The sequence below is a fragment of the Capra hircus genome, chromosome 14, assembly GCF_001704415.2.
Source record: "Capra hircus breed San Clemente chromosome 14, ASM170441v1, whole genome shotgun sequence".
Taxonomy (NCBI): Eukaryota; Metazoa; Chordata; class Mammalia; order Artiodactyla; family Bovidae; genus Capra; species Capra hircus.
In genome coordinates this window covers 12,283,096-12,307,958 of record NC_030821.1, presented here as the reverse complement: position 1 = coordinate 12,307,958, position 24,863 = coordinate 12,283,096, and the positions used below count along the sequence as shown (strand labels likewise).

Genomic DNA, 24,863 nt, shown 5'->3' with positions numbered 1-24,863 from the left:
TTGGTGACTAGATTCTAAAATAAGTGTGGAAGGTAAAAACATAGACTATACAAAATTGTCCTTAAACATTTTTTTTGCTGCCGAGAAAACGTAGTCTGCTTCAGTAAGATTTTTCACCAGTTCAAGATTGTTGTTTCGTTGCTGATAATCATGTGACAAATGTGTTAGCGATTAGGGCCGAATAGAATAGAAAACCTTAGTTTTACATATTTTTAAACACCAGTATTCCACTCATTGCAGTGGAGTTCACTGCAGCAGTTTTTCTGAGTCACTGTTGTTTAATTTTAATCTGCAAAAATTAAAGTGAATGTGATTCTGATTCATTTTTATTACTCGCCTCCCCCTCCTCACCCCAGCAACTATAGTTAGCATAGGATAGTTTTTTTTGAGAAATTCTGTGTGAAAAAGACTTGTTTAACTACTGAACTTGTTTTGGACGCTGTTTATTATTATCTTGCAGAGTATCTTAGGGAAATTCTGAGCTAAAGCTTTTTTCTTTTCCTTTCTATATTGAGAATTTTTTGAGTTTTTGGCTACTTACCAACTTACATTCACAGTTTTTGCTGAGGACAAGTTTCACTAAGGGGCATATGTAAGGGCAAATTCTACTAGTGCAAATAGAATAGAACTGAAGCCCCCTGACATCTTATATACTACAGAGAACTGTTTGGGGCCATGAGCTTTACTTATGAAATGTAATGCTGGGAAAACATAGAAAGAGTGATTTTATTTTTTAAATGTAGACTTGGTTCTGTATAAATACATCAAATTTGAAAAATATACTAAGTCATAAGACTATTTTCGTCCAATATATTCGTAATTTAGATAGTGCGTACGTTATTCTTGTCATCTTGTCTTTTCTTACTCATTTTGAACTTAAATGGGTATGTTGTTTTTTTTTAACAACTTATGACTTTATAAAACTAGATATGATTTGTAATAGCACCCTGAAAAAGTTTATGAAGTTCTTTTATTTCTTACAAATACCAGATTTCTTAAAATACTGAAATATATTTCTGTTTTGTGTAATGAGACATCAACTTGGTGTAATTTAATTTTGAAAGATTCATTCTACCTTGTTGCATCACTACTTTCATGAAAATGTTTAAAATATGAATTATTTTTCATGTGCCTTCTTTTAGAATAATGTCAAGTTTTAACTGAGTGTGGTAAATTGTAATTAAAATATACTGTAGATGATAGTGGTTAAATGGTTTGTTAATACATGTTCTTTTAAATACATGGTAATACATTGTATTGACTTGTGTACTCTTGTGTGCCGTAAGTCAAAGAATTCAGTACTACACAGGTAAAATTTTTTGATGAGACATAGTTGAAATAATGACATTTCTTTAGGTGATTGTGCCAGTGGTTGGTGGTGGTTTAGTTGCTAAGTCATGTCCGACTCCTGTGACCCCATGGAGAGAGGAGCCTGGCAGGCTACAGTCAACGGGATTCTCCAGGCAAGAACATTGGAGTGGGTTGCCATTTCCTTCTCCAGGGAATCTTCCCAACCCAGGGATTGAACCTGGGTCTCCTGAATTGTAAAAATTACAATCTTTACCAACTGAGCTACAAGGGAATCCCTTGTGCCAGTGTAGTTGCCAAATGTACCATGTCTAAATTTCATAATATATTTATTTTTTTCAATTGTTAAGATTTACAGATTTTAAAAATCAATTGAACATTTGATAGTGACTTTGATTGTAAATAGTAAAAGTAATTAGATGAAATATGGTTGTAATACTTAACAAAGAGAAACGAGCAAATTCTTAAAATATATAACCTAATTAAACATTAATAGTCATGCCAGATCTTTGTATATGATTTTGAGAAATTGGTCCCATATATTTTATATATCTTCTATAAGTTGTTTTCACTAAAAATAGCAGCTATGATGTGAATTTATATTATTTATCTTTAGTTTTCAGTTCCTTTGTAAATAGTGGAAAGCAAAGTTAATAAATAAATAAATAAATAAAAATATCACCCAAGTTAGCCCACACTTAACTAACATGGATATATCGTTAGACTTATACTATCACATAATTATCCATCTGTATCCATCCATAAATTCTTTTTTTTTCTTTTAAGGAAAGCTTATTTTAAAACAAGTTGCAGAATTAAAATACTTTACCCATAAACACTTCAGCATGAGTATTATGAACTGGAGTTCAATATTTATTTGTGTGTGTATGATTTTTTAAGTAAGATTTACAGACAGTGAAATCTTAAATACACCATTTGATGAGTTTTGACAAATTACTATACCTGTGTAGCTTAAAACCACTTCAAGATTTAAAAGGTTATCACTCTATCACTTCTTCGCCATGATCAAGTGTAAAAAGTTATCACCCTAGAATGTGCTCTCCTGCCCCTTCCTAACCGATCCCCTGGCACCTCAGGCCCCTCAGGCCAGTTATTCTAATTTTTAAAAAAACATAGATAAATTTTTCTTTTTCTAGAACTTAATATTATTGAGGTTAAACAGTATGGACTCTTTGTTTCTGTTCTCTTTCATCCATCTTAATGTTTTTAATATTCATCCATCCTCTTATCAGTAGTTCATTGCTTTTTATGTTGCTGAGTAGTATTCCATTTTATAAATACACCACAGTTTGTTTATCCTTTATCTTTTTTAAAAAAATTACTTTTCTTTATCTAATGAATTTGTTTGGCTGTACCAGGTCTTAGTTAAGGCATATGGGATCTTAGTTCCCTGACCAGGGATCGAACGCAGGCCCCCTGCATTGGGAGCATGTCTTAGCCACTGGATCACCAGGAGAGTCCCCATCCATTATCTTTTGATGGACTTCTGGACTTTTTCCAGATTTTGGTTGTTCTGTATATTTTCGTATGTGTGTCATGAACTTAATGCTGGCTTAGGGAAGATATATGTTTAACTTTTTAAGAAACTGCCAGACCTTTTCTCAAAGTGATTGTACCATTTTACACTTCCATCAACAGTGTATGGATTATTTTTTAAAATAAACTTTGTATGCTTATTGATTGGAATGTCAGAATTGAAATTGATGAATAAAATTTTTATATTTAATTGAATTAAAAGTGCTGGGCAGATAGCTTAGATATCTGGGAATATTGTAGTTTGTTGATTTTTTTTTTTTCTGTTTTAGCACTAATTGCATATATGCTTTGGCATGAAGAATTGAGAAATACGATGAAATGTATAGTTCCTGCCATCCTCAAAATATCGTTCTGAAAATGATCTTTAATGCAAAGAAATATCTTCTAAGTTTATTTTATACATAATGATACTTGCAGTTAGTTGACATTCAGTCTGTTTTGTTAGGTAAAGAAAACTATGGAAGAATTTGTATATTCATGTTTGCATATTTTTTAGTGTAATAAAAACCATATCTTTCAAATCTCACATTTATATTGCAGTTATATGTTAATGCATATTAAAAGTTCTGATAGCTTTTGATAATTTTGAAACTCAAAAAATATGGTTTGTGAGAGTATTTACATTTTTTGTTGAATTTGATGATAGGAGACATTTTAAATTCCATTTACTCCATTAAAAACAATGTATATGTTTAGAATTGTTAAAAGAATATTAAAGGTTTGGGTTTATGGAATGTATAATTAAGCCACGCAATCTTAGAGTTACTATGCTTAGGACTCATCCATTAAGATGATAATATCCACTATTAATATTTAAATGACCATGTCTCTGCCTTCCTCTTTTGTCCAAGCATGGTTTTAAGCATTCTTACCCTGTGAATTACCTTGTGAATCTTGCTGTACACATTTGAGCCTCTGGTTTATGAAGACTATTTTTGGCATTGATTTGGAAAGCACGTTACAGGGTCAAGGGAGAAGTAGGTCAGAACCAAGTTTAGAAATAAAAACGAATAGCATGCGTGCTCAGTTGCTTCAGTCGTGTCTGACTCTTCCCAGTCCTACGGGCTGTGGCCATTCAGACTCCTCTGTCCACGAGATTCTCTAGGAAAGGATATTGGACTGTGTTGCCATGCCTTCCTCCAGGAGATCTTCCCGACCTGGGGATCAAACCCATGTCTCCTTCATCTCCTGCATTGCAGGCGAATTCTTTACCCACTGAGCTACCTGGGAAGCTTGGGAAAAATTATAGGTTAGAGTGGAATTGTTAGTGGTGGTTAGTCTGGAATGTAGCAAATTAGTCATTATTTTATATGTTACAAGTAGTCTAGATAAAGGAAGTTATGCTCTAATAGGTTTAATTCCGAATACCTTCATTCTGCTTTTTTGCAGTCATTCTCCTTTGCCTGCCCTATGTGTTAGTCCTTCTCAGCTGCGTCCGACTCTTTGCAGCCCCATGGACTATAGCCCACCAGGCTCCTCTGTCCATGGGATTTTCCAGGCAAGAATACTGGAGCAGGTAGCCAGTCCTTTCTCCTGCCCTGTGCCTCCATTTAAAATGGGACTAAATGGGAAAGGGACAAGTACAAGACGATGATGATGGTCGTCAACATTTGGAGAGCGCTTACTGCATGGCAAAGACTGTTCTAAGCATTTTACATGTATTAGCTAGTCTAATGTAACAACTCTGTGATGTAGATATTAGTATTGCATTCGTTTGACAATTTATAAGCTGGCACAGGGGTGAGGAACTTGTCCAGGGTCATATTGCTAGTCAGAGCAGACTCAAGCTTCAAGCGCAACCAGTCTGGCTCCAGAGTTCATGCTTTTATTCCTTCTCCTTTCTTTCCTGCAAAAGAAAGGATATATCTAAATCTGGGACTCTTATGTTATTTCAGTTAGTATAAGGAATTCTGAATTCTTAGGATTTAACTACTGTCTTTTGTTCTAGTCAGTTTTTTGTTTTTTTGTTTGTTTGTTTGTTTTGCAGGGGCAGGTTTGGACATAACAGGCAGCTCTTCTGGGAATACAACAGGATATTTGACTCTAAGATATCTTTCCCAGCCATTTTTGTTGAAGACAGGCTTTTTTTCCCTTCTTTAATAGCAATCCTGAGAAATTGCATTTTTCTCTTAACCAAGTGAAAATCAAGAACAAATTTGAAAAATACAGAAAGCTTGTCAGTCTTTCATTCAGTGCAGAGTGACTGATACTAGTAGAAATAGTGTATAAAGAAACTAAAATCGTCTAAACTTGCACACCACAACATTTTTTAGAATTCAAAAACTGATCAAAGCATCCCATCTTTTTCATTAATGCTAAAACCCTCAAAACTATCTGGAAAAATTAAAACAACAAAAATAACACATGACGACTAACTTATCTAAAAACTGGTATCTTTTTGACTAAAAACTAATGGAGTAATACAGTCTTCATAATATTTAAGCAAAATTTGATTTAGCAAAACTATTTGGTAGAAATTATGGTTATGAAAGAATTTATGTTGGCAAAAATTAAAACGCATAAAGAAGTGATAACTCTTTGTTATAACATTTACTTGGAAAATAATCCTGAATGTACAGTGTGTACAACTATGCAGCTGAGTTCAAAGTTAATTTCTAAGGCTACTTTCTCGTGAAAATTTGTGTTGAGGTAATTCTATTTTAATATCTTTATAAACATGAAGTAAAAATGTGCCTAGAATAAAAATGGCAGTTTTGGAAACTACCTGTTGTTACAGGAATATGGTGATGGCCAAGGTCCAAAGAGACACTCCTCTCAACACTCTACAGTTTTGTGGGAAAGGCTGGCATTAAATAATTTGTCACATAATTGCTGAGTTAATGCTGAGATAACACAACTTGATGTAGTTTTGCAGTCAGGGAAATTTAAACTGTATGAAAGGGTGGCTTAGAAATTAGGTAAGCATGTTGAAGGAAGAGAAGTAGAAGGAACTTTGGCTGGAAGTAATATTTTCTTCAAGACCTTGAACACAAGTAGATGATTAGATTTACATTTAAAAACTCATGTGTGTAAGCTCAGTCGCTCAATCTTGTGAGACTCCTCAGTCCATGAAATTTTCCAGGCAAGAATCTTGGAGTTGCCATTTCCCTCTCCAGGGGATCTTCTCAACCCAGGGATTGAACTCGTGTCTCCTGCATTGGCAGGCAGATTCTGTACTACCGCACTACCTTGGAAGCCTACATTTAAAAATCAGTAAATACGGAAAATGGCTTTGGGTGTAGGGGTAGCAAGAGAAGACTATTGATAGAACTGTTGAGAAGACCCTGCAATATTTCCATAGTCCCGAGATGATTATTTGGAAAGAGTAAGGACAATGCAGAAGGCGAATAGTATACAGTTTTGAGAACCATGAAGAGGGTAGAATCAGGTGGATTTTGTGGTTGATTGACTCAGGAATTGAGAAAATGAATGTCCTGAATGATTGGCAGTTTCTTGGCTTCTTTCACTGAAAAATGGAAAAACTGAAAGAGGAGCAATTTTTGAAGAGAAGATAAGTGGACCTGGTGAGTTTGTGACATTCATGAGACATTCATGTAGACCCAACTATATATATGTGCTGTTATATATACAAATTAGAGTTATGATCTGGGCTAGAGAAAAAAATGCAACTTAGTATAGTAATGGTATTGAAGCCATGGGAGCTAATTTAAGGAGATTTGGTACATAGTGAGGGGAGGCAGGCTTAGAACTCAGGGCTGAAGAGCTCCAATAAACAAAGGTTAGACAGGAAGTAAGAACTGGCAGAGATGATTAAGAAATAGCAATCAAGGAAGAGGAAAATTTGAAGTGTGTTAGAAGCTATAAAAATAGAGTTCAGTATTTCAGGAAGAAATGGTCAGCATTATCCAATACTTTGATCAACTTTGGTCAGGACTAAAAAGTAAAGAGCTCCCTTTTTGTGTGTGTGTGTGGTTTCTTATTTCTTTTTTTTTAAATATAAATTTATTTATTTTAATTGGAGGCTAATTGCTTTATAATATTGTAGTGGTTTTGCCGTGCATTGACATGTGTACATGTGTTCCCCATCCTGAACCCCCCTCCCACCTCCCTCCCCATCCCATCCCTCTGGGTCATCCCAGTGCACCAGCCCCAAGCACCCTGCCTCATGCATCAAACCTGGACTTGGTGGCCTTTAACACAGCAACTTTGGGGCAGGCCTGACTGGAATCCAAGTTGGTGAAGTTAAGTTGTGAATTTGAAGAAACCGAGGGAGTAAGTGGTTATTCAGATGATTATAGTGAAAACAGTGGGGACAGGTAACTTTCAGGCAATATAAGTTCCCTTTTTATGGGTGTGTTCTAGTTTATCCTTGAGCATAACACATCACAGAACTTTATTTTTCCATGCTATGGCCTTTTCCTGTGATTTACTGTGGGGAAAGGATTTTAGTAGGGGGAAGTCAAGTGATCTTTTTAAGAGCTCTTTCTTACCCCTAAAATAATGCACTGGTTCTCCTTCCAATCCCATAGTTTCTCATTAAAAATAGAATCAGCCTTTTGACCTGTTATTACAACATAATCATTTATTGAGTTACAGTATAATGTTTAATAGTTTCTAATGAGTGGGCTTATGTCGACCTGGTACATTTTAATCTGTTAAATTCTATGTGTTGCCAAAACAAATGGTTTTCTTTTTTTTTAGGAGGGAGGGAGAGAGAGGAGTGTTTAAATAACCTGAGCCTATTTAAAATTTCGCAGATTATTTGAAAATTTATTATAATAAAAGGTGTAGTGAATTCCTTATAATAAAGAGGATATAAATGGATTTTTGATTCTTCTAGCACATTCGACACTAAGTATTCACCTTTTGCATATTAAAATATAATAGTGTTATATTTTAATTTTTAAATTTTTAGTTTTTTTATTTATGTAATTTTGGTTGTACTGGGTCTGCATTGCTGTGCACAGGCTTTCTCTAGTTGTGGCAAGCAGGGGCTACTCTGTTGCCCTGTGCCGGCTTCTCATTGCGGTGGCTTCTTTTGTTGCAAGTCCAGGCTGTGGGCATGTGAACCTCAGTAGTTGCAGCACGCTGGGTAGAGCTTGAACTCAGTAGTTGTGGCACAGGGGCTTGGTTGCTTCACGGCATGTGGAATCTTCCTGGACCAGGAATCAAACCCTTGTCCCTTTGGCAGGTGGATTCTTATCCACTGCATCACCAAAAAAGTCCTTTACTTTAACTTTGACATAATTTCTTACTAATTCAAGTTCTCTTTATTGCCCGTTTTCTACTTATAGATTTCACTGAAATTTTGTAATAAGAGTTTGAGTTTAGACTGCATTTTGGGCAATCTGTAAGTTGTTGGATGAATGAATGTTGAGGGTTTTCAGATTAGATTGAAAATTCAATTTAAAAAGTTGAGAAACTTAATTTAGGTACATACTTTATAATATGAAATTAGAGAAATCAAGCAAAGAGGAAATGTAACTATATATAAAAAAGGTCTCACCACTAATAATAAAATCCAAATTACCATGTTAAATGCCATTTCTATCAAATTGGTAAAGATGATTGTTCACACAAAAATCTGTACAGAAATGTTCATAGTAGCTTTATTTGTGATAGTGAAGAGCTATTAATGGAAACACCTCAATAAATAATAAGGAACAAAATAATAAAGAACAAAGTTGATATATAGGCATCAACTTGGGGTAAATCTCAAAGACATAATACTGAGTGGGTGAAACCAGCTTGTAAGGTGGTGTACTGTATGATTTCGATTTATTTGAAACATTCTTGAAAAGACAAAACTATATTGGTAGAAAAACATCAGTAACTGAATAGGGTAACTGTGTGACCAAAAAGAATAGCATGAGAAAGTTTTTTTTAAAAATGACTTTATTTTATTTTTGGCTCTGCTGGGGCTTCACTGCTGTGCAGGCTTTCCCCTAGTGGAGAGCGGGGCTCCTCTCGCTGCCGTGAGCCAGCTTCTCTTGCAGGTCTTCTCTGGCTGCAGAGGATAGGCTCTAGGGTACGAGGACTCAGTAGTCGCAGCTCCTAGGCTCTAGAGCACAGTCTCAATAGTTGTGCACAGGCTTAGGTGCTCTGAGGCATGGGGAATCTTCGCAGATGAGGGATCAAACCTGTCTCTTGCGCTGGCAGGCAGATTCTTTACCACTGAGCCGGCAGGGAATTCCCATGAGGGAGTCCTTTGGAGTGATGGAACTCATCCTGACTGGTAGTGGGTAAATCAATTTGTACCTGTGTTAACATTCATAAAACTGTACACCAAGAGAAAGTGTCAATTTTACTGCATGATAATTGTAACAATACAAAATAAATACAGTTAAAAATTGGTAAGATGATATTAAATATAGTAGTGAAGTAGATCCTGTCTTTGTGGGAATATCATTGGTAATACATTATGCAGATATGAAGCATCATTTTACTGTTTAATGATATGAGAAATGTGTTCAAAGTAATATATGAAAAGAGGAGAATAAAAAACTACACCATATTTTCTATATTAGAAGTGTATTTTCCCTCAAAGAAGTGTATAAAATTACTCTCTGTTCAAACACCCTCATTTGTGATAGGAAGGCCAGGAAAGTGGAGCCACCGCCCTTCAGTTCTTTCTGTTCTTGACTGTTGTGTTTGGGATTACAGCAGCTAGAATCCTTTCAAGGGATTAAGTTGTTGGGCCAGGCATTCTGGACACAACTTCTTAGCTGCCCGTCAATCAATTGTTTTCTTAGAAAAAAACCTTGCTGGTTTCAGATAGTCAAAATTCACTTTCTCAATCCATGAATGCCAATGATGCACAAATGAATTATCTGAATTCTAATAGTGAGAGTGGTTTTTCAGACTTTTAGGAGACTGATGTACCTGGCTTGAAGTTGTACACATTTTTTTGTTTGTTTGGTTTTTGGACATGTGTTTTCTCTCTCTAGAAAATATTTTCCAGTGGAATGGCTGATTGTAGTAGGTGTATGTTTAACTTTTTAGGAGTCTGTCTTACTGTTTTCCAAAGTTATTGTAGTATTTTACAGTCCTTCCAGTAGTGTGTGATATTTCTAGGTGCTCTATATTTTTTTTTTTTCAGTTATAATTGACTTTACATTTTGCTAGCACTTAAGATAGTTTTAAAAATTTTAGTCAGGTTGGTGTGTGGTGTTATCTCATGTTTTTAAACAACTTCATTGAGTTATAATTCACATTCCACGTAATTCACTCATATGATGGCGAGGCCTGGAGTGGCAGTTCATGGGGTCGACTGCATGAACTGACACGACTGAGCGACTGAACAACAGCAACGTAATTCACTCATATAAAGTACATAATTCATGATTTTTTAGTAGTATATTTACAGTTATGTGCAGCTATCACCACACTTTTAAGATGTTTTCAGTACTTCAAAAATTAATCCTGTGCTCTTGAACTTTCAACCCCCATACCCCCCGCCCCTAGTCTCACCCTCACCTTCCAGCCCTAAGCAACCATTAAACTGCTTTCTATCTCTATAGACTTTCCTGTTCTGGACACTTCATATAAATGGAATCATGTAATGTGTAGTCTTTTGTGATTGCTTCTCTCACTTAACATAATGTTATTAAGGTTTATATGTGTTGTAGCCTGTATCAGTAGCATTCCTTTAATGGCTGAATAATATCACGAATAATATCACTAATAATAATGTGATGTACCACAATTTGTTTACTCATTTGTTCGTTGAATGGACATTTGTTTCTACCTTTGGGCTGTTATGAATAATACTGCTATAAACATTCATGTGCAAGTTTTTTTGTGTGGACACGTTTTTCTCTGTCTTGAGCATGTACCTAGGAGTGGAATTGCTGGATCATATGGTAACTGTAACTTTTTGAAGAATCGTGAAATTGTTTTTTAAAGTGGCTGGACTATTTTACATTCCCACTAATAGTGAGTGAAGATTCCAGTTTCTTTGCATCTGCACCATACTTGCTTTTATCCATTTGAGACTAATCATCTTAGTAGATGTGAAGTATATCTTGTGTTTTTTATTTGCATTTCCCAAATGGTTAATGATGTTAAACATCTTTTTATGTACTTACTGACTTTTTGTATATATTCTTTCCTGAATTATCTGTTCATGCTTTTTTGCCCATTTTCTATTGATTTGTTTGACTTTGTTTTCCTAATGGCATCCTTTAAAATTTTTGATAAAATTAAACATTTTATTTTTAATGTTTTATACATTTGTATTCTAAGAAACCTTTGCCTACTGCAAGATTACAGATATCTTCTACTACATTTTCTTGTAAAAGTTTGTAGTAAAATTTTACATTTAAGTCTATGATTCATTTTTCTTTAAATTTTGTATACAGGGTGACTTAATGGTTGATGTTCATCTTTTTTCTGTGTTAACTCAGTTAACTCAGCATTTGTTTGAAAATGCTCATACCATTGGATTTATTTTGCCAACTTTGTTGAAAATCAGTTGAAAATCAATTTGTTTTATCAACTTTGTTGAAAAATAGTGGCCATACACAGTGGCCACTATTTTGTTGCGTTGATCATTGTGTCTTTCTTTTAAATACCAAAATATCTTCATTTTTGTTACATGATAGTTAACTTTGAAATGAGATGGAATAAGTCATTAATTCTCAGTCCTGTGTTTTTAGTTTCCCTGTGGATTTCTATGTAGACAGTTTTATCATCTGCACATAGGTACAGTTTTACTTCTCTTCCTTTCTGATCTTTATACTTTTTGTTTTTATTGCCTTATTGCATTGGCTAAGACTTTGCAGGACAACATTGATTAGAAGTGGTGAAAATGGGGATTCTTTTTTTATTCCTAGTCTCAGGGCTTTTTCTTTTCCTATTTAAGTAAGTGGGTGTATTTTAAAAGATAAAGTAATAATTTGGCTTTTGTTTTGTAAATTCTGTTGTTTTGATAGCTTTGGAGGTCAAATGTGTATTTGGTAAAAGATACAGTGAATAGCTCTTCAATAATAGGGGAATGAGATTTTCCTCTCTTCAACTGGAGTAAACTTACCTAGTCATTGAAAAATATAGTATACAAGTTAGGTGAGAAGCAAGAGCTACTGCTCAATATGAGGATGCTCTGTATTTCTCACGGAAGTGCTCATGGTTAACTGCCAAGGGGAAAAGAAAGAATAAGACCGAGTAATAAGGGGAGATTTTGTCTTTAGTGTCAAGTGTGCTTTGAGTTAATAGATAACTTGAGTGTTTCTGCTTCAAAGCACTAAAAGATACCATCATATAGAATATTATATACATACCTCTCAACCTATTCTGCTGTTATCCTTTGTCTTATTATGTTTTGTCTTTTTCAAGGTCTGTACTTTACATCCAATAAAATTTATAGCTCGAAATGATCTGCAATGATTTCTGTTAAATGTATTCACCTATGCAGCTATGGCCCAGAACAAGTTGTTCTTTCCTGCCCCTTTCCAGTCAATTTCCCAACTCCAGAGCCAGCAGCCACTTTCTGGTTTTTGTCACCATAAGTCAGTTTCCCCATTGCTGAAAAAGTTTCTCTGTTAGACCCTTCAGATATGTTTTTGTAAGGTGATACTGGGAATGTTTTTAAGAAAAGTATAGACTTTCATAAGGAACTTTAAATTTCCTGATCATATACTACTGAATTCTCAGAATCAGTGACCCAGCCTGACAGCTAGGTCCCTAAGCTAGGAGACAAGAATATTGATGACATTTTAGTCTGATTGCTGCTTTAATGTTTTACCTTTGTTCTTATTGAAAAAACTACAGGTTTTTCTTTTAGAGAACTCCGTGATCTTGTATTACTTTTCCTTGATATATCTTGTCATGTGATTTTAGGTATTTTTCCATGGATGCTGAAATTTTATCTTTAATTACTAGAGTTTTGAAATCTTACCAGTGATTATTATGTTTTTCTATTTCTACTAAGTTTGTATGATGATAAGAAATTTACATTCTGTTCTTGTGATAATGCTAGAAGCTGATATTTGAATTTCCCAGTTTATAACATATATATGAAAAAATACTTAATACAATCCAATTTACTTGTGCTTTTATTTTACTGAGTGATTTTATTATTTAAATATTAATGTCATCTATAATAATTGATTTTTATTTTGTTTATATTCTAGTTCATTCAGCCCCTAAAGAAATAACAGTGTCTAAGGGACAAGAAGAGAAACCTGATAACCTAGTTAAATATTTCAGTGTTGTTTGGTGTAAAGCATCAAAGAAAAAACACAAAAAGTGGGAAGGTGATGCTGTTCTTATTGTAAAAGGAAAGTCATTTACCTTAAAAGATTTGGAAGGCAAAGACATTGGAAGAGGTATTGTGATATTACCTGATATTTATGATTTGGTCTAAAGTTAATATATGTATCTGACTACAAAATTGAAATGTAATTATGTTTTATGAAGGTGTTCTTTCTTGACTTTCATGTATAAATTATCTGATTAACATAAATTTATCTTGTAATAGCAAGTCTGACAGTCTTATGTATACTCAGTGAGATGAATCTCAACCCATGGTATCATTTTCTTTGAATATAAAATGGTTAGCTAAATATATACAGTTATATTGGCATTTTTCTGAGATTAAGCAGTTTTTCTTTGTGTGTTTTCATCTTTTTTCTTTTTTTCCAGAATGCTGAGTGATTAACATTTAAAAAGATGTGGGTATTAGGAATAGAATGATATCTAACTTCAGTCAGTCAGTCAGTTCAGTTGCTCATTCGTGTCCGACTCTTTGCGACCCCATGAATTGCAGCACGCCGGGCCTCTCTGCCCATCACCCACTCCCAGAGTTCACTCAAACTCATATCCATCGAGTCGGTGATGCCATCCAGCCATCTCATCCTCTGTCGTCCCCTTCTCCTCCTGCCCTCAATCCCTCCTAGCATCAGTCTTTTCCAATGAGTAAACTCTTCGCGTGAGGTGGCCTAAGTATTGGAGTTTCAGCTTTAGCATCATTCTTTCCAAAGAACAGCCAGGACTGATCTCCTTCAGAATGGGCTGGTTGGATCTTGCAGTCCAAGAGACTCTCAAGAGTCTTCTCTAACACCACAGTTCAAAAGCATCAATTCTTCAGCACTCAGCTTTCTTCACAGTCCAACTTTCACGTCCATACATGACCACTGGAAAAACCATAGCCTTGACTAGACGGACCTTTGTTGGCAAAGTAATGTCTCTGCTTTTCAATATGCTATCTAGGTTGGTCATAACTTTTCTTCCAAGGAGTAAGCGTCTTTTAATTTCATGGCTGCAGTCACCATCTGCAGTGATTTTGGAGCCCCCCCAAAATAAAGTCTGACACTGTTTCCACTGTTTCCCCATCTATTTCCCATGAAGTGATGGGACCGGATGCCATGATCTTCGTTTTCTGAGTGTTGAGCTTTAAGCCAACTTTTTCGCTCTCCTCTTTCACTTTCATCAAGAGGCTTTTTAGTTCTCTTTACTTTCTGCCATAAGGGTGGTGTCATCTGCATATCTGAGGTTATTGATATTTCTCCTGGCAATCTTGATCCAGCTTGTGCTTCTTCCAGCCCAGCGTTTCTCATGATGTACTCTGCATATAAGTTAAATAAGCAGGGTGACAATATATACAGCCTTGACGTACTCCTTTTCCTATTTGGAACCAGTGTGTTGTTCCATGTCCAGTTCTAACTGTTGCTTCCTGACCTGCATATAGATTTCTCAAGAGGCAGGGCAGGTGGTCTGTTATTCCCCTCTCTTTCAGAATTTCAATATCTAACTTCGATGATACCTAATAAAAATTGGAAAATAGCAAGGAGGTAATAGACAGAGATAACTTAGATTAATTCATCTAAATTGGAGGTAACTTATTTCCATTATAAAACATTGCCAACATGATTCATTTGCATAAGTTAGCCCACAAAATCAGAGTATGTAAAGTTATCATGGTCTTTTTACATTGTCTCTTAAATTATTCTTTATTTCTGAGTATGGCCCATAATTATAAAGTCTGTTCTACATGTTGAAAATAACATAGTTTGTAGTTTCAATAACTATGCTAGGAGTAAGCATTCAAAGAGGGTTATGGTTTGTAGTTTAGTAGGGACAGGGCAATGTAATTGATAATTAGGAAGCACTAAGATAATTGTTTCAATGAGAATGTTTGCTAAGTACAATAGGAGCATATATAGAAGGACCATGTAAATCAGCTTGTAAGGCTAAGGGAAGGCTTCAAAGGAGTTATTGTTTAAGGTAATATGTGAGGGATGATTAATTTTGTAGGGAATGAGAAAGGGGCATAGCATATGTACAGGTGTAGGCAAGAGTGAATTAAAACTAGTTCAGTGTTTCAGGAATGTGGTATGCGAAGGGCAGTGACAGGCGGCCAAGAGTTGAGGCTGAACGGAATTATCTGCAATAGAATTTTTTATTATGAAAATATTGAACAAATACCATATATCCAATATTATGCTTAGTGTTTAGAGAAATTAAAAAGAAAATTAGCAATACACATTCCTTGTTAGTTAAATATTAGTAGCTCAGTTGTCTGACTCTTTGCAACCCCATGAACTGTAGCCCACCAGGCTTCTCTGTCCATGGAATTCTCCAGGTAAGAATACTAGAATGGGTTGCCATTCTCTCTTTTAGGGGATCTTCCTGACCCCGGGATTGAACTCAGGTCTCTTGCACTGCAGGCAGATTCCTTACCCTCTGAGCCACCAAGGATTGAGGCTAAATTTTTTTGAGAACTTGTTTATACTTAAATTAGTGAAATTATATTCTAAAGCCCCCTAGCTAGGAAAAAATTACCAAAATTACCCTGGAATATCTGTTACCCATAACTATAGTATATATGGTTTTGAGTATGTGTAGTTTGGATTAATAATAAAATGATCTCCCAGTTGCAAGTAGTGGAAAAAAGTAGAATCACCTCTATACAAGTAGAATCACCTCTGGTGCTTTTAAAAAATGCCAGTGCTTAGGCCTTGATCTCTGAGGCTGTGATTATTTGGTCTGGATGATGGGGAGAGGGACTGAACATCCATATATTTTAGGTTTCTGGATGACTCTCATATCCAGTAGGAGTTGAAAATCACTGGTTTAAAAAATTAGTTTATTGGCTTTCAAAGTGAAAGCATCCAAATATAAGACTTGGTTGCTTAATTATAACATTAGTAAATATATCAACCTGGAGTTAATCTTGCAAGTTATCACCTATAATACAAGCAGTTTTTCTTTTAAATAATTTGGATATTCAGCATTTAAATATTATTACTATAAGAATAAACACTCATAAGAAACCTGAAGGCTGGAATGCTGAAATTGCTAGTAGCTTGTGATAATATAGTCAGATTCAGTTGGTTTTTATTCCACATACCCAGCAAAGAACAAGTGTGGGAAACAGAGTTCAAGAGTTTAAAGAAAGTCTTCTGGAGATGTAGAGATGTTTGAGACGGTCATCACTAGGGAACAAAGTGAAACGAGAGATTTTGCAGTTGCAGAGCCTCTTCAAGACGCCTCAAAGTTAAATTTACTCTTATCTCCCATTTTCATGTAACTAATGGTAATTGGATTAATAGGGTTGGATTCAGTATGAAGATAAAACAGTTATCTTCATTAATATGGAGAGGTCAGGACTGCTGTTGAATTGAAACAGCTTGGGAAATGGAGGCCTGGGTCTTTTAGCATTTAGGAACACCAGCCAAATAACTATTTGGCTTCATCTTAGAGCTTTATCATTAGTAATTGAAAAATGTATGTTATGTAGTTCCCAGTTGTCAGAGATTGTGATTATTAGCCCAGTGTTAATAGGGAATTGTAGCAATTTTCCAGCTAATTTAAAAGGGTCATGTAATGTTGTCTAAAATATGATGATCTTTTATTTTTTGTTTTTAGAAACTTTAAAGTTTTTGGTATACACAGTTTTGCCCCTCACAGTGGCACAAAAAGCATGCATTTAATGTTCTAAGCAGAGGAGTATAAAAGTCCCTTACTCTATCTGATTAATGAGTTCATTTTAAGCAGACCATGATAACTTACTCATATTTATATTGCATCAACACCTTACACATGGCAGCACCTAATAAATATCTGTTGAATTAATAATAATTCAAACAAGCGTGGTATTATAAAATATCCTGCTTTTTATTCAAGAGCGAGAACTTGGACTATCAGCAGCGTCTGTGACAAATGTAGTTTTACTATTCTATCGCAGGTGGACGAGTACAGTACTCGTTGAGTTAGAAATTGCTTCTATTGCTAGTTCTTCACATTTCCACTTGTTTCTAAGTGGGAATAGAGCTGCCCTGGCATTTGTCTAGATTGTTCACAAGAAAGCAGGGTCCATACATAGCGTACCAAAACCCTTCTTCGCTTGATTTTCTATAGACAGCAGATGGCAAAACTATGCATACGGTAGACTGTATTCTAAGTAATTAAAGTCTTGGCTCTCTAAACCTTACCTAATTTTTATAACTATATAATTATTTATTCCTTTTGATTTTTGCATGTGTGTATTTTTACTAAAAGGATAAATCATATTTTTGTTCTGGCTAGTGGGTTATTATGTGAGGCGCTTTGCATTCAAAGTAATTTTCACTCTATATAGTTATAAAAAGAGACTCTGGTTTTACTAATTAAGTCATCTTAGAGTGTCAATAAATTAATTTTTTCCTTCTCAATTTGAAGGCACTGTATATAAATTGAAAGAGCTTGAAAAGATTGAAGAGGGTCAAACAATGATGATTGGTGGAAAAGAAATAGAAGTCATGGGTATCATCTCTCCAGATGATTTCAACAGTGGAAGATGTTTTCAGTTTGGAGGAGGATGTTCTGCTGTCTTAAGTTCTTCTCAAGCTGCCAAGAAGTGTTTGTCTAACCCTTTCAAAAGTGTCTGTAAACTCAGTTCAAAGGAAAATAAACAGAACAGTTTCCAAAATTGCAAACCACGCCATGACCCATATGCGCCAAGTAAGATTTAAAAACTTTATTTGAGTTTTCTGTTTTTACTGTCTAAAGATATTTTGGTATGTGAATTTAAAGTTAAATTTTGTTTTGACACTTTCAGGTAGAAGTATGTATCATTTTTCAGATATATAGTCTGACATAAGGGATAATGTTGAAGTTGAATAATAATATATTTTGAGAATTATTTCATAAGTAAATGTTCAACTGCCAGAGTATAGTAACCAAAATACATGTGTTGAAGGAAAATTGTACAAATTATAGATGTATACACACATACATGGGTATGATTTCAACAAAACCTGGTATCTTTTGTAGGGAGAAAAATTAGTAAATTTATAGATTAGAAATATTTTTGAACTTCCATTTTGAAGACTGTATGCTTTGATCACAACTGTTAGTAATTAGTGACTTAATTGAGTATTAAAATATTGAAAGGTGAAAAAATATTGGAAGGTGAGATTTCATGTAAAGAATTCAGATTTTATTCATGAGAATTCAATCCAGTCAAGTTAATTTTCACATTAATGAATTTAATTTAAAAATTGCATCAAAAATGAAACCTAGTCTGTTTATGACTTTTTAAGATTTGATTGCCCAGTCAACAAGTATTTCTTGTGTTCCTTTTATACATTGGGCCCAGAGGTAAAACTGTCATTACAGAGCTTCTCATTTGGTGACGTGACAGACATAGAATTTGAGTTATATTAAGTCTGTGATTCATTTTGCCTAAAATTTTGTGTACAGGGTGAGTTAATGATTGATGTTCATCTTTTTCCATGTGGCAGTAAGTAAGCAGTGGATGTGCTCAGCTGTGTCTGTCTCTTTGTAAGCCCATGGACTGCAGCCTGCCAGGCTCTGCTGTCCATGAAATTGTCGAGGCAAGAATACTGGAGCAGGTTGCCAGTTCCTTCTCCAAGGGATCTTCCCAGCCTAGGGTTCGAATTGTCCTCTCTTGCATCTGCTGCGTTGGCAGGTGGATTCTTTACCACTGTGCCACCTGGGAAGTTCTTTCCATGTGGATGTCCAGATAATTCAGCATTTGTTTGAAAAGACTTATTCCTATTGAATTTGTTTTGTTATGTAGAAGTTGGAGAACAGAGGAAGCTTTTCTCATAATGGTAATAAAAATATTGAAATAATTATAAAAATAACTCTTAGAACAGCTATAAATAGAAGTATTAAGGGCTTCCCAAGTGGTGCTGGTGGTAAAGAATCTACCTGCCAATACAGGAGACATAAGAGATGCAGGTTCAGCCCCTGGGTTGGGAAGATCCCCTGGAGGAGGGCATGGCGACCTACTCCAGTATTCTTGCCCAGAGAATCCTGTGGACAGAGGAACCTGGCGGGCAACAGTCCTTAGCGTCACAAAGAGTCAAATATAACAGAAGGGACTTAGAATGCACGCATGCTTGCAGAAAGTATTAAAATAACTATTTTCCCCTCTTGCCATTGTGGAAACAGAATTTTTGAAATAAAAGGACTTTTTAGATAATTTAGACCAATCCCTTCACTTTGCGTTTGAGGAAACTGAGTACCAGAAGGATGAACTGACTTGCTTAAAGTAGGTATTGGCATAATTTGGATTAAAACCCCCAAATTAAAAATCCCTTGCTTTATTCTAGCTCATTTGAGACTTCATTGAAATTTAGAGAGTGGGAGTTTCTGCTTCTGATTTTTCTCTTTGTGTGACTATTTTGTCTATCACACTGGCTCATAAGCTTCCTTCTGCCCTTTGTGCTTCTTCCTCTTCACCTTCCTGTTAACGTAGTAGAGAGCTGTGGTGAACTGAAAAGAACACTGTGCTTAGTCAAGGACCTGAGTTAGAGCTGGCTTTTGCCACTAAACTACTGATTCTTCGACCAGTTGAGGTAGTCACTTACTTCGCTATGTTTTGCCTCATGTAAAATGTGGGTTTTGATAACTGCCATAGAGACTTAGAGTGCCTGGTATATACTGTGTACAATAAATATTTGATAACTGAGTGAATGAAAAATTTTATTATGATAATTTGTATATATGTGTCCATGAGTATGTATGTGTGTGTGTGGGTGTGTGTGTAAGCAAGCCCTTTTTGTAAGTGGTAAATACTTGATTATCCTCTCTCTTTTTCAATCTTGTTAAAGGTAGTACTAAGTTGTAGACTTAAAACTAAAGCAAGAGAGATTTTGTTAGCATTAAATGATGCTTCATGATCATGAAGGGCATCTAAAGATTTAAACTGATGTCCTGTTGCTGTGGTGCTTTAGGTTTTATTTTTCTTGAAGCTTCGTGCGCTGTTAGATGACTTGTGATTCTATGGTCCTTGCTTGAGCTGTGAATCATCTTTACCTCTATTTTCTTTTAAATTCCCTTTGTCCTTTTTAACAATTTTTAAAGTATCTTTATTTATTTATTCATAGCTTCACTGAGCCTTAGTTGCTGCCTGTGGGTTTTCTCTAGTTGCAGTGAGCAGGGGTTACTTGAGTTGCTGTGCAGGCTTCTTATTGCAGTGGCTTCTCTTGTTCGTTACACTTGGGCCCTAAAACGCAAGGGCTTCAGTAGTTGCAGAGCATTTGCTCGGTTGCTCTGAGGCATGTGAGATCTTCCTGGACCAGGGATCATACCTGTGTCCCCTGCATTGACAGGTGGATTCTTAACTGCTGGACCACCAGGGAGATCCTCTTTTTGTTGTTTTTTTTTTTATTTTAAAGAAAAAAAAAATGGGGCCATTTCTTGGCTGGAAATCCACAAGACATACACTCTTCTTTACTACTGGGATATGGAGGAAACTCAGGGGCTGAGTTTTCCGTTTTCACTCCCTAGTCCCCTACCTGCCAGGAATTCACCTCGAAAATGAAAGTTTCTTTTGGTTGCTCAGAAACCTGGGAAGATCCACAGAAAATCTTCCTCCAGGTAATTACTATCAGTAAACATGACCAGACTCTCATTTCTGTGACTATATATTTCCACACTGAGGGTTATTTATTAAATCCCCTGTGTTTTTTTTTTTTTTTGGTTGCCCCACACAGCTCGTGAGATGTTAGTTCCTGGACCAGGGTTTGAATCCGTGTCCTTAGCAGTGAAAGCACTGAGTCTTAACCACTGGACCACCAGGGGATTTCCCATATTTAGTCTCCTGGAACCTGTTGTTTTTTAATCTACTTTTCTCATCTTTGTTCTCTTTTTTCATATTTTAAAAAATCTATTTTACTTTTTTTAACCGTGATACAGATGTACAAATATATAAAAAAATTTTTTTTGATGAATTTATTATCTGATTTCAGATTTATCAGTTGATACTAGCTTTCTAGTTACATTTGGTTTTGCTTTTTGAGTGATTTTAAATAAATCTTTTAAATTGTATTACGATATTTCTAAAGAATTACATTGTTATTTGATGGTTACTCCATGCTGCTTTGTCAAGATTCATGAATTTTACATTTCATGAATGAAGTAATTAATTTTAAGCAAATAATGGTGGTGAAGTCAATGGAAAATTTGTCATTCTTTCTCAGTTCTTCTGATTAATAGTAATAGACATTGTTAGTAGGCATAGAAATGAAAATAAAGGAAGCCTTTATATTAAATTTGGAAAGCCTTTCCAGAATATTGAGTATTAGTAAAGGCCATCGTGGCAAAATTCCAATTTGTGCTTTCAGTTGGAAATAGTTCTCTTTGCTTTGAATACTGAACTAGTAAGTGTGGTGGCTTAATGAATTATTTATGAAACAATAGTGAATTTTAGTGGTTTCAAAGCACTTTTGCGCATGAAATTTGGAAAGCTCTTTGCCATTCTTTGCATGAATCTTACATCAATAAGGCATGAGATTTTATTTTAAAAATTTTGTACCTTTGCTTAGCATTGATATTACTGAATTTCAAAATTATTGTGTTTTAATTTTTTTTCTTTTTAAATTTCAAAGTTTTTGACTGCAAACAGTTTTATCTTTTGAGTAATTAGAGCAAGATAATGTAATTACTGACAGAGTAGAATACATTTATAATTATACTTTTCCCTTTTTCTTAAGATTCCCTTGTTATGCTCCGACCAGATAAGAATCACCAGTGGCTGTTCAATAAGAACTGTTTTCCTGTTGTGGATGTAGTGATAGATCCTCACCTTGTATATTACCTTCGACCACATCAGAAAGAAGGGATCATATTCCTTTATGAATGTGTGATGGGAATGAGGTAGGAAAATAATTTGTTTGATCTAATCAAAGCCTTGATTTACCTGTAACATAATGGTTTTCTAGGATGAGCCTAATATATAATGAGTCCCAATGAGTGCAGCATATATTTTAGTTGATAGGAATGGCAAATGGTAATGTGTATGTTTTATTCCACAGGTGGGTTCTTTTTTAAAAAAATTATTTTATTTAAAAAAAATTTGGCTATGCCTGGTCGTAGTTGAGGCAGGTAGGATTTTTAATCTTCGTTGCAGCATGCGGGATTTTTTTTTTTTTTTTTTAATGCAGCATGCGGACTAGTTGCAGCATGTGGGATCTAGTTCCCTGACCAGGGATTGAACCCAGGCCCCTTCCATTGGGAGCCCAGAGTCTTAGCCACAGTGGACCACCAGGGAAATCTCCACAGGTAGTTCTTGAAGGATACTGTGGTGATAAACATCTTGCTTGGAACTGGACACACAACTTATGAGGATTTTGCAAAAAAGTTTTCTTCTTATGTCACCTCTGTTTACACACTTACACATATACACATGAGTTCCTCTTCCTCTTTTAAAAATGAGTTTTCTTAACCAATTATAGTCAAAATACAGTTGAAGTAGAAGATACACACATCAATTCAAACCAAAGAGGGTTAAAAGAATCAAAGGTCTCTGCTAACATATTAGTACGTTTCCTTCCAGTCCTTTTTTGTTGTTTTTAACGCATAGGACCTCGATTTTTACATTGGTCATTGCCACTCAGTATGCCTCAGTTACTAGGAAGTGGGGAATGTAAATTCCTCCAAGCTCTAAAGAACCCCTTGAATGATGACAAGGGGAAAATTATCTCCTGGAAGCTTTCTAGATTGTTCTCTCAAATATGCTCTTCTTTTTTGGTGATCTTACCTCAGTTGGCTTGAGAATCATCTTTTATTCTCTCTCACCTTCTCTAGCTAACCACACCTAAACTTTTGAATATTTTGACTTGCCAAATACCATTTTGAACCTAATTGTTTCTGGCACCTTACTATAGCAGTTCTAGTAACTGGTGTCATAAAATTTTATTTTTATCTGGGCTATTGCAACAGCTTCTAACTTGTGTATCTGTTTCTGATGCTCCTCAGATTCTTTCTACTTATTGCTGCCAGTTTGATGTTTCTGGAAACAGTTCTGAACATGGCATTTCCTTGCTTAAAATGACTGCAATTCTCAGAACTTAGAGCAATGTTTCCTAGTCTGTGGTATGCACTCCACTTGGGTGGTGTATAGAATTATTTTAGGTGTACATGGACAAACTTTATTTTTTACTTTTAATCATAGCATATTTAGTTAGTGAATAACTGGAAAGAAATAGCACATAAAACTTCTGGTTTCACAAGTAGATTATGCTTAGAAAGAATTTATTTTCTTTTCAAATAAATCTAAGTAAAAAAGTGAGTTGATTTAGAGAAAAATAATGAATAGTAACACATATAATATCACGTATATGGCAAAGCAGTGTAGTCATTCATGGAAGACTGATGTTGGGGAGACACTGACTTGCAAGATACAGCCTGAGCTTTCAAGGGCAAGTATCCTTATCTTCTGTCTTCTACCAATCTTGCCAGCTTCCTAACCTTGTATTTCTTTGCTTGGAATTCAGTTCAAGCCCCAGCTGTGCTGATGTGTTAATACTGATTAAGGTAGTGAATTCCTGTTTTCCTTTAAAACTCTGCTCAAGGTTCATCTTCTTCAAGGGAAGCCCTTCTGCTCTCTTCACTATACTTGGGTGCTGGATCAGTTTTCTATCTGCCACTCACTATATCTCTTTTAGCTGGCATCTTGCAATGGCAAAATTAAAATAATCTAAAGTAATAATAAGGGCTATAATAATCTAAAATAATAATAGTGGCTATAATTCATGTTTGTAATTTTTTCTCTACATTTTGAAGTGGAAAACAAATAAAATTGGTTTTGGTTGTTATTTCTACTTGTAAGAAACAGAATGGATTAACAAACTATACTTATTTTCCTTGATTCCTTTGGATTTTGTAACTTTTAAAGTGTTTATCTAATACCTGTCAAAGAGCTTTTAAAACTATGAAGTGGTATAAATGCCAGTTACTGGTAGTATTCCTTACAATGTTTAATTTTAAATCATATGAACCAAGTAGGCATGTAGGATTTTTACTAAATTATGTGTATTACATGTATTAGATCAAATAGTGTTTAATTTTTCTTACAGGTCAAGGAGCTATTTTGGTTGAGGACTTCATTTATTGTAAGAAAATACATAAATACAGATCACTAGGTCTTTCTGGTTTATGTTTCATTACATTTTAAAGTGTTTTGATATCTAATACTGAAACTGATAAAAACTGCTCAGCTGTTAGTGATGAGAAGCACAGTTATAGTTAAATTATTTAACTGTAGATATGAAATTGGCATTCATTTCTAGTTTCTAAATATAGAATCATTATAGTAATAGATTTAGATTCAACTATAATTTCAACTTGTTTTAGTAATTTAGTTGACAGTAAATATATAATGAATATAATTGGCACAGATGCAAAATGTCATAAATCAGCTGAATAAAGAGCTAGAAAATATGTTTAGTGGAGGCTACAATTCATCCTAATTACAAAATATCAACTTCTGGTTTTTGACTAATAGGTGATGATGTTAGGGGCATAAAATATTTTCCTTTTGTAGTTGAAGGAAATATAATTATTTCTAACAGGGTGAATGGCAGATGTGGAGCTATTCTTGCCGATGAAATGGGTTTAGGGAAAACACTGCAATGTATTTCGCTTATCTGGACCCTGCAGTGTCAGGGACCCTATGGAGGCAAGCCAGTAGTAAAGAAGACACTTATTGTCACACCTGGAAGCTTGGTGAATAATTGGAGGAAAGAATTCCAAAAATGGCTAGGAATCGAAAGGATCAAGATATTTACTGTTGATCAGGTAAGAGA

General features: G+C 35.0%; 1 protein-coding gene across 2 annotated transcripts in view; it reads left to right on the top strand.

Moving 5' to 3' along the window:
- The window catches only part of RAD54B (RAD54 homolog B (S. cerevisiae)), a 111,811-nt gene that overhangs the window by 52,005 nt on the left and 34,943 nt on the right, over positions 1–24,863 (top strand). For both annotated transcript variants that reach the window (XM_005689235.3, XM_005689236.3), the window contains 4 exons: positions 12,957–13,151; positions 17,485–17,766; positions 21,771–21,933; positions 24,630–24,855. In XM_005689235.3, coding sequence (XP_005689292.2) covers positions 12,957–13,151; positions 17,485–17,766; positions 21,771–21,933; positions 24,630–24,855 — 866 coding nt within the window. The remainder of the gene's footprint in view (positions 1–12,956; positions 13,152–17,484; positions 17,767–21,770; positions 21,934–24,629; positions 24,856–24,863) is intronic.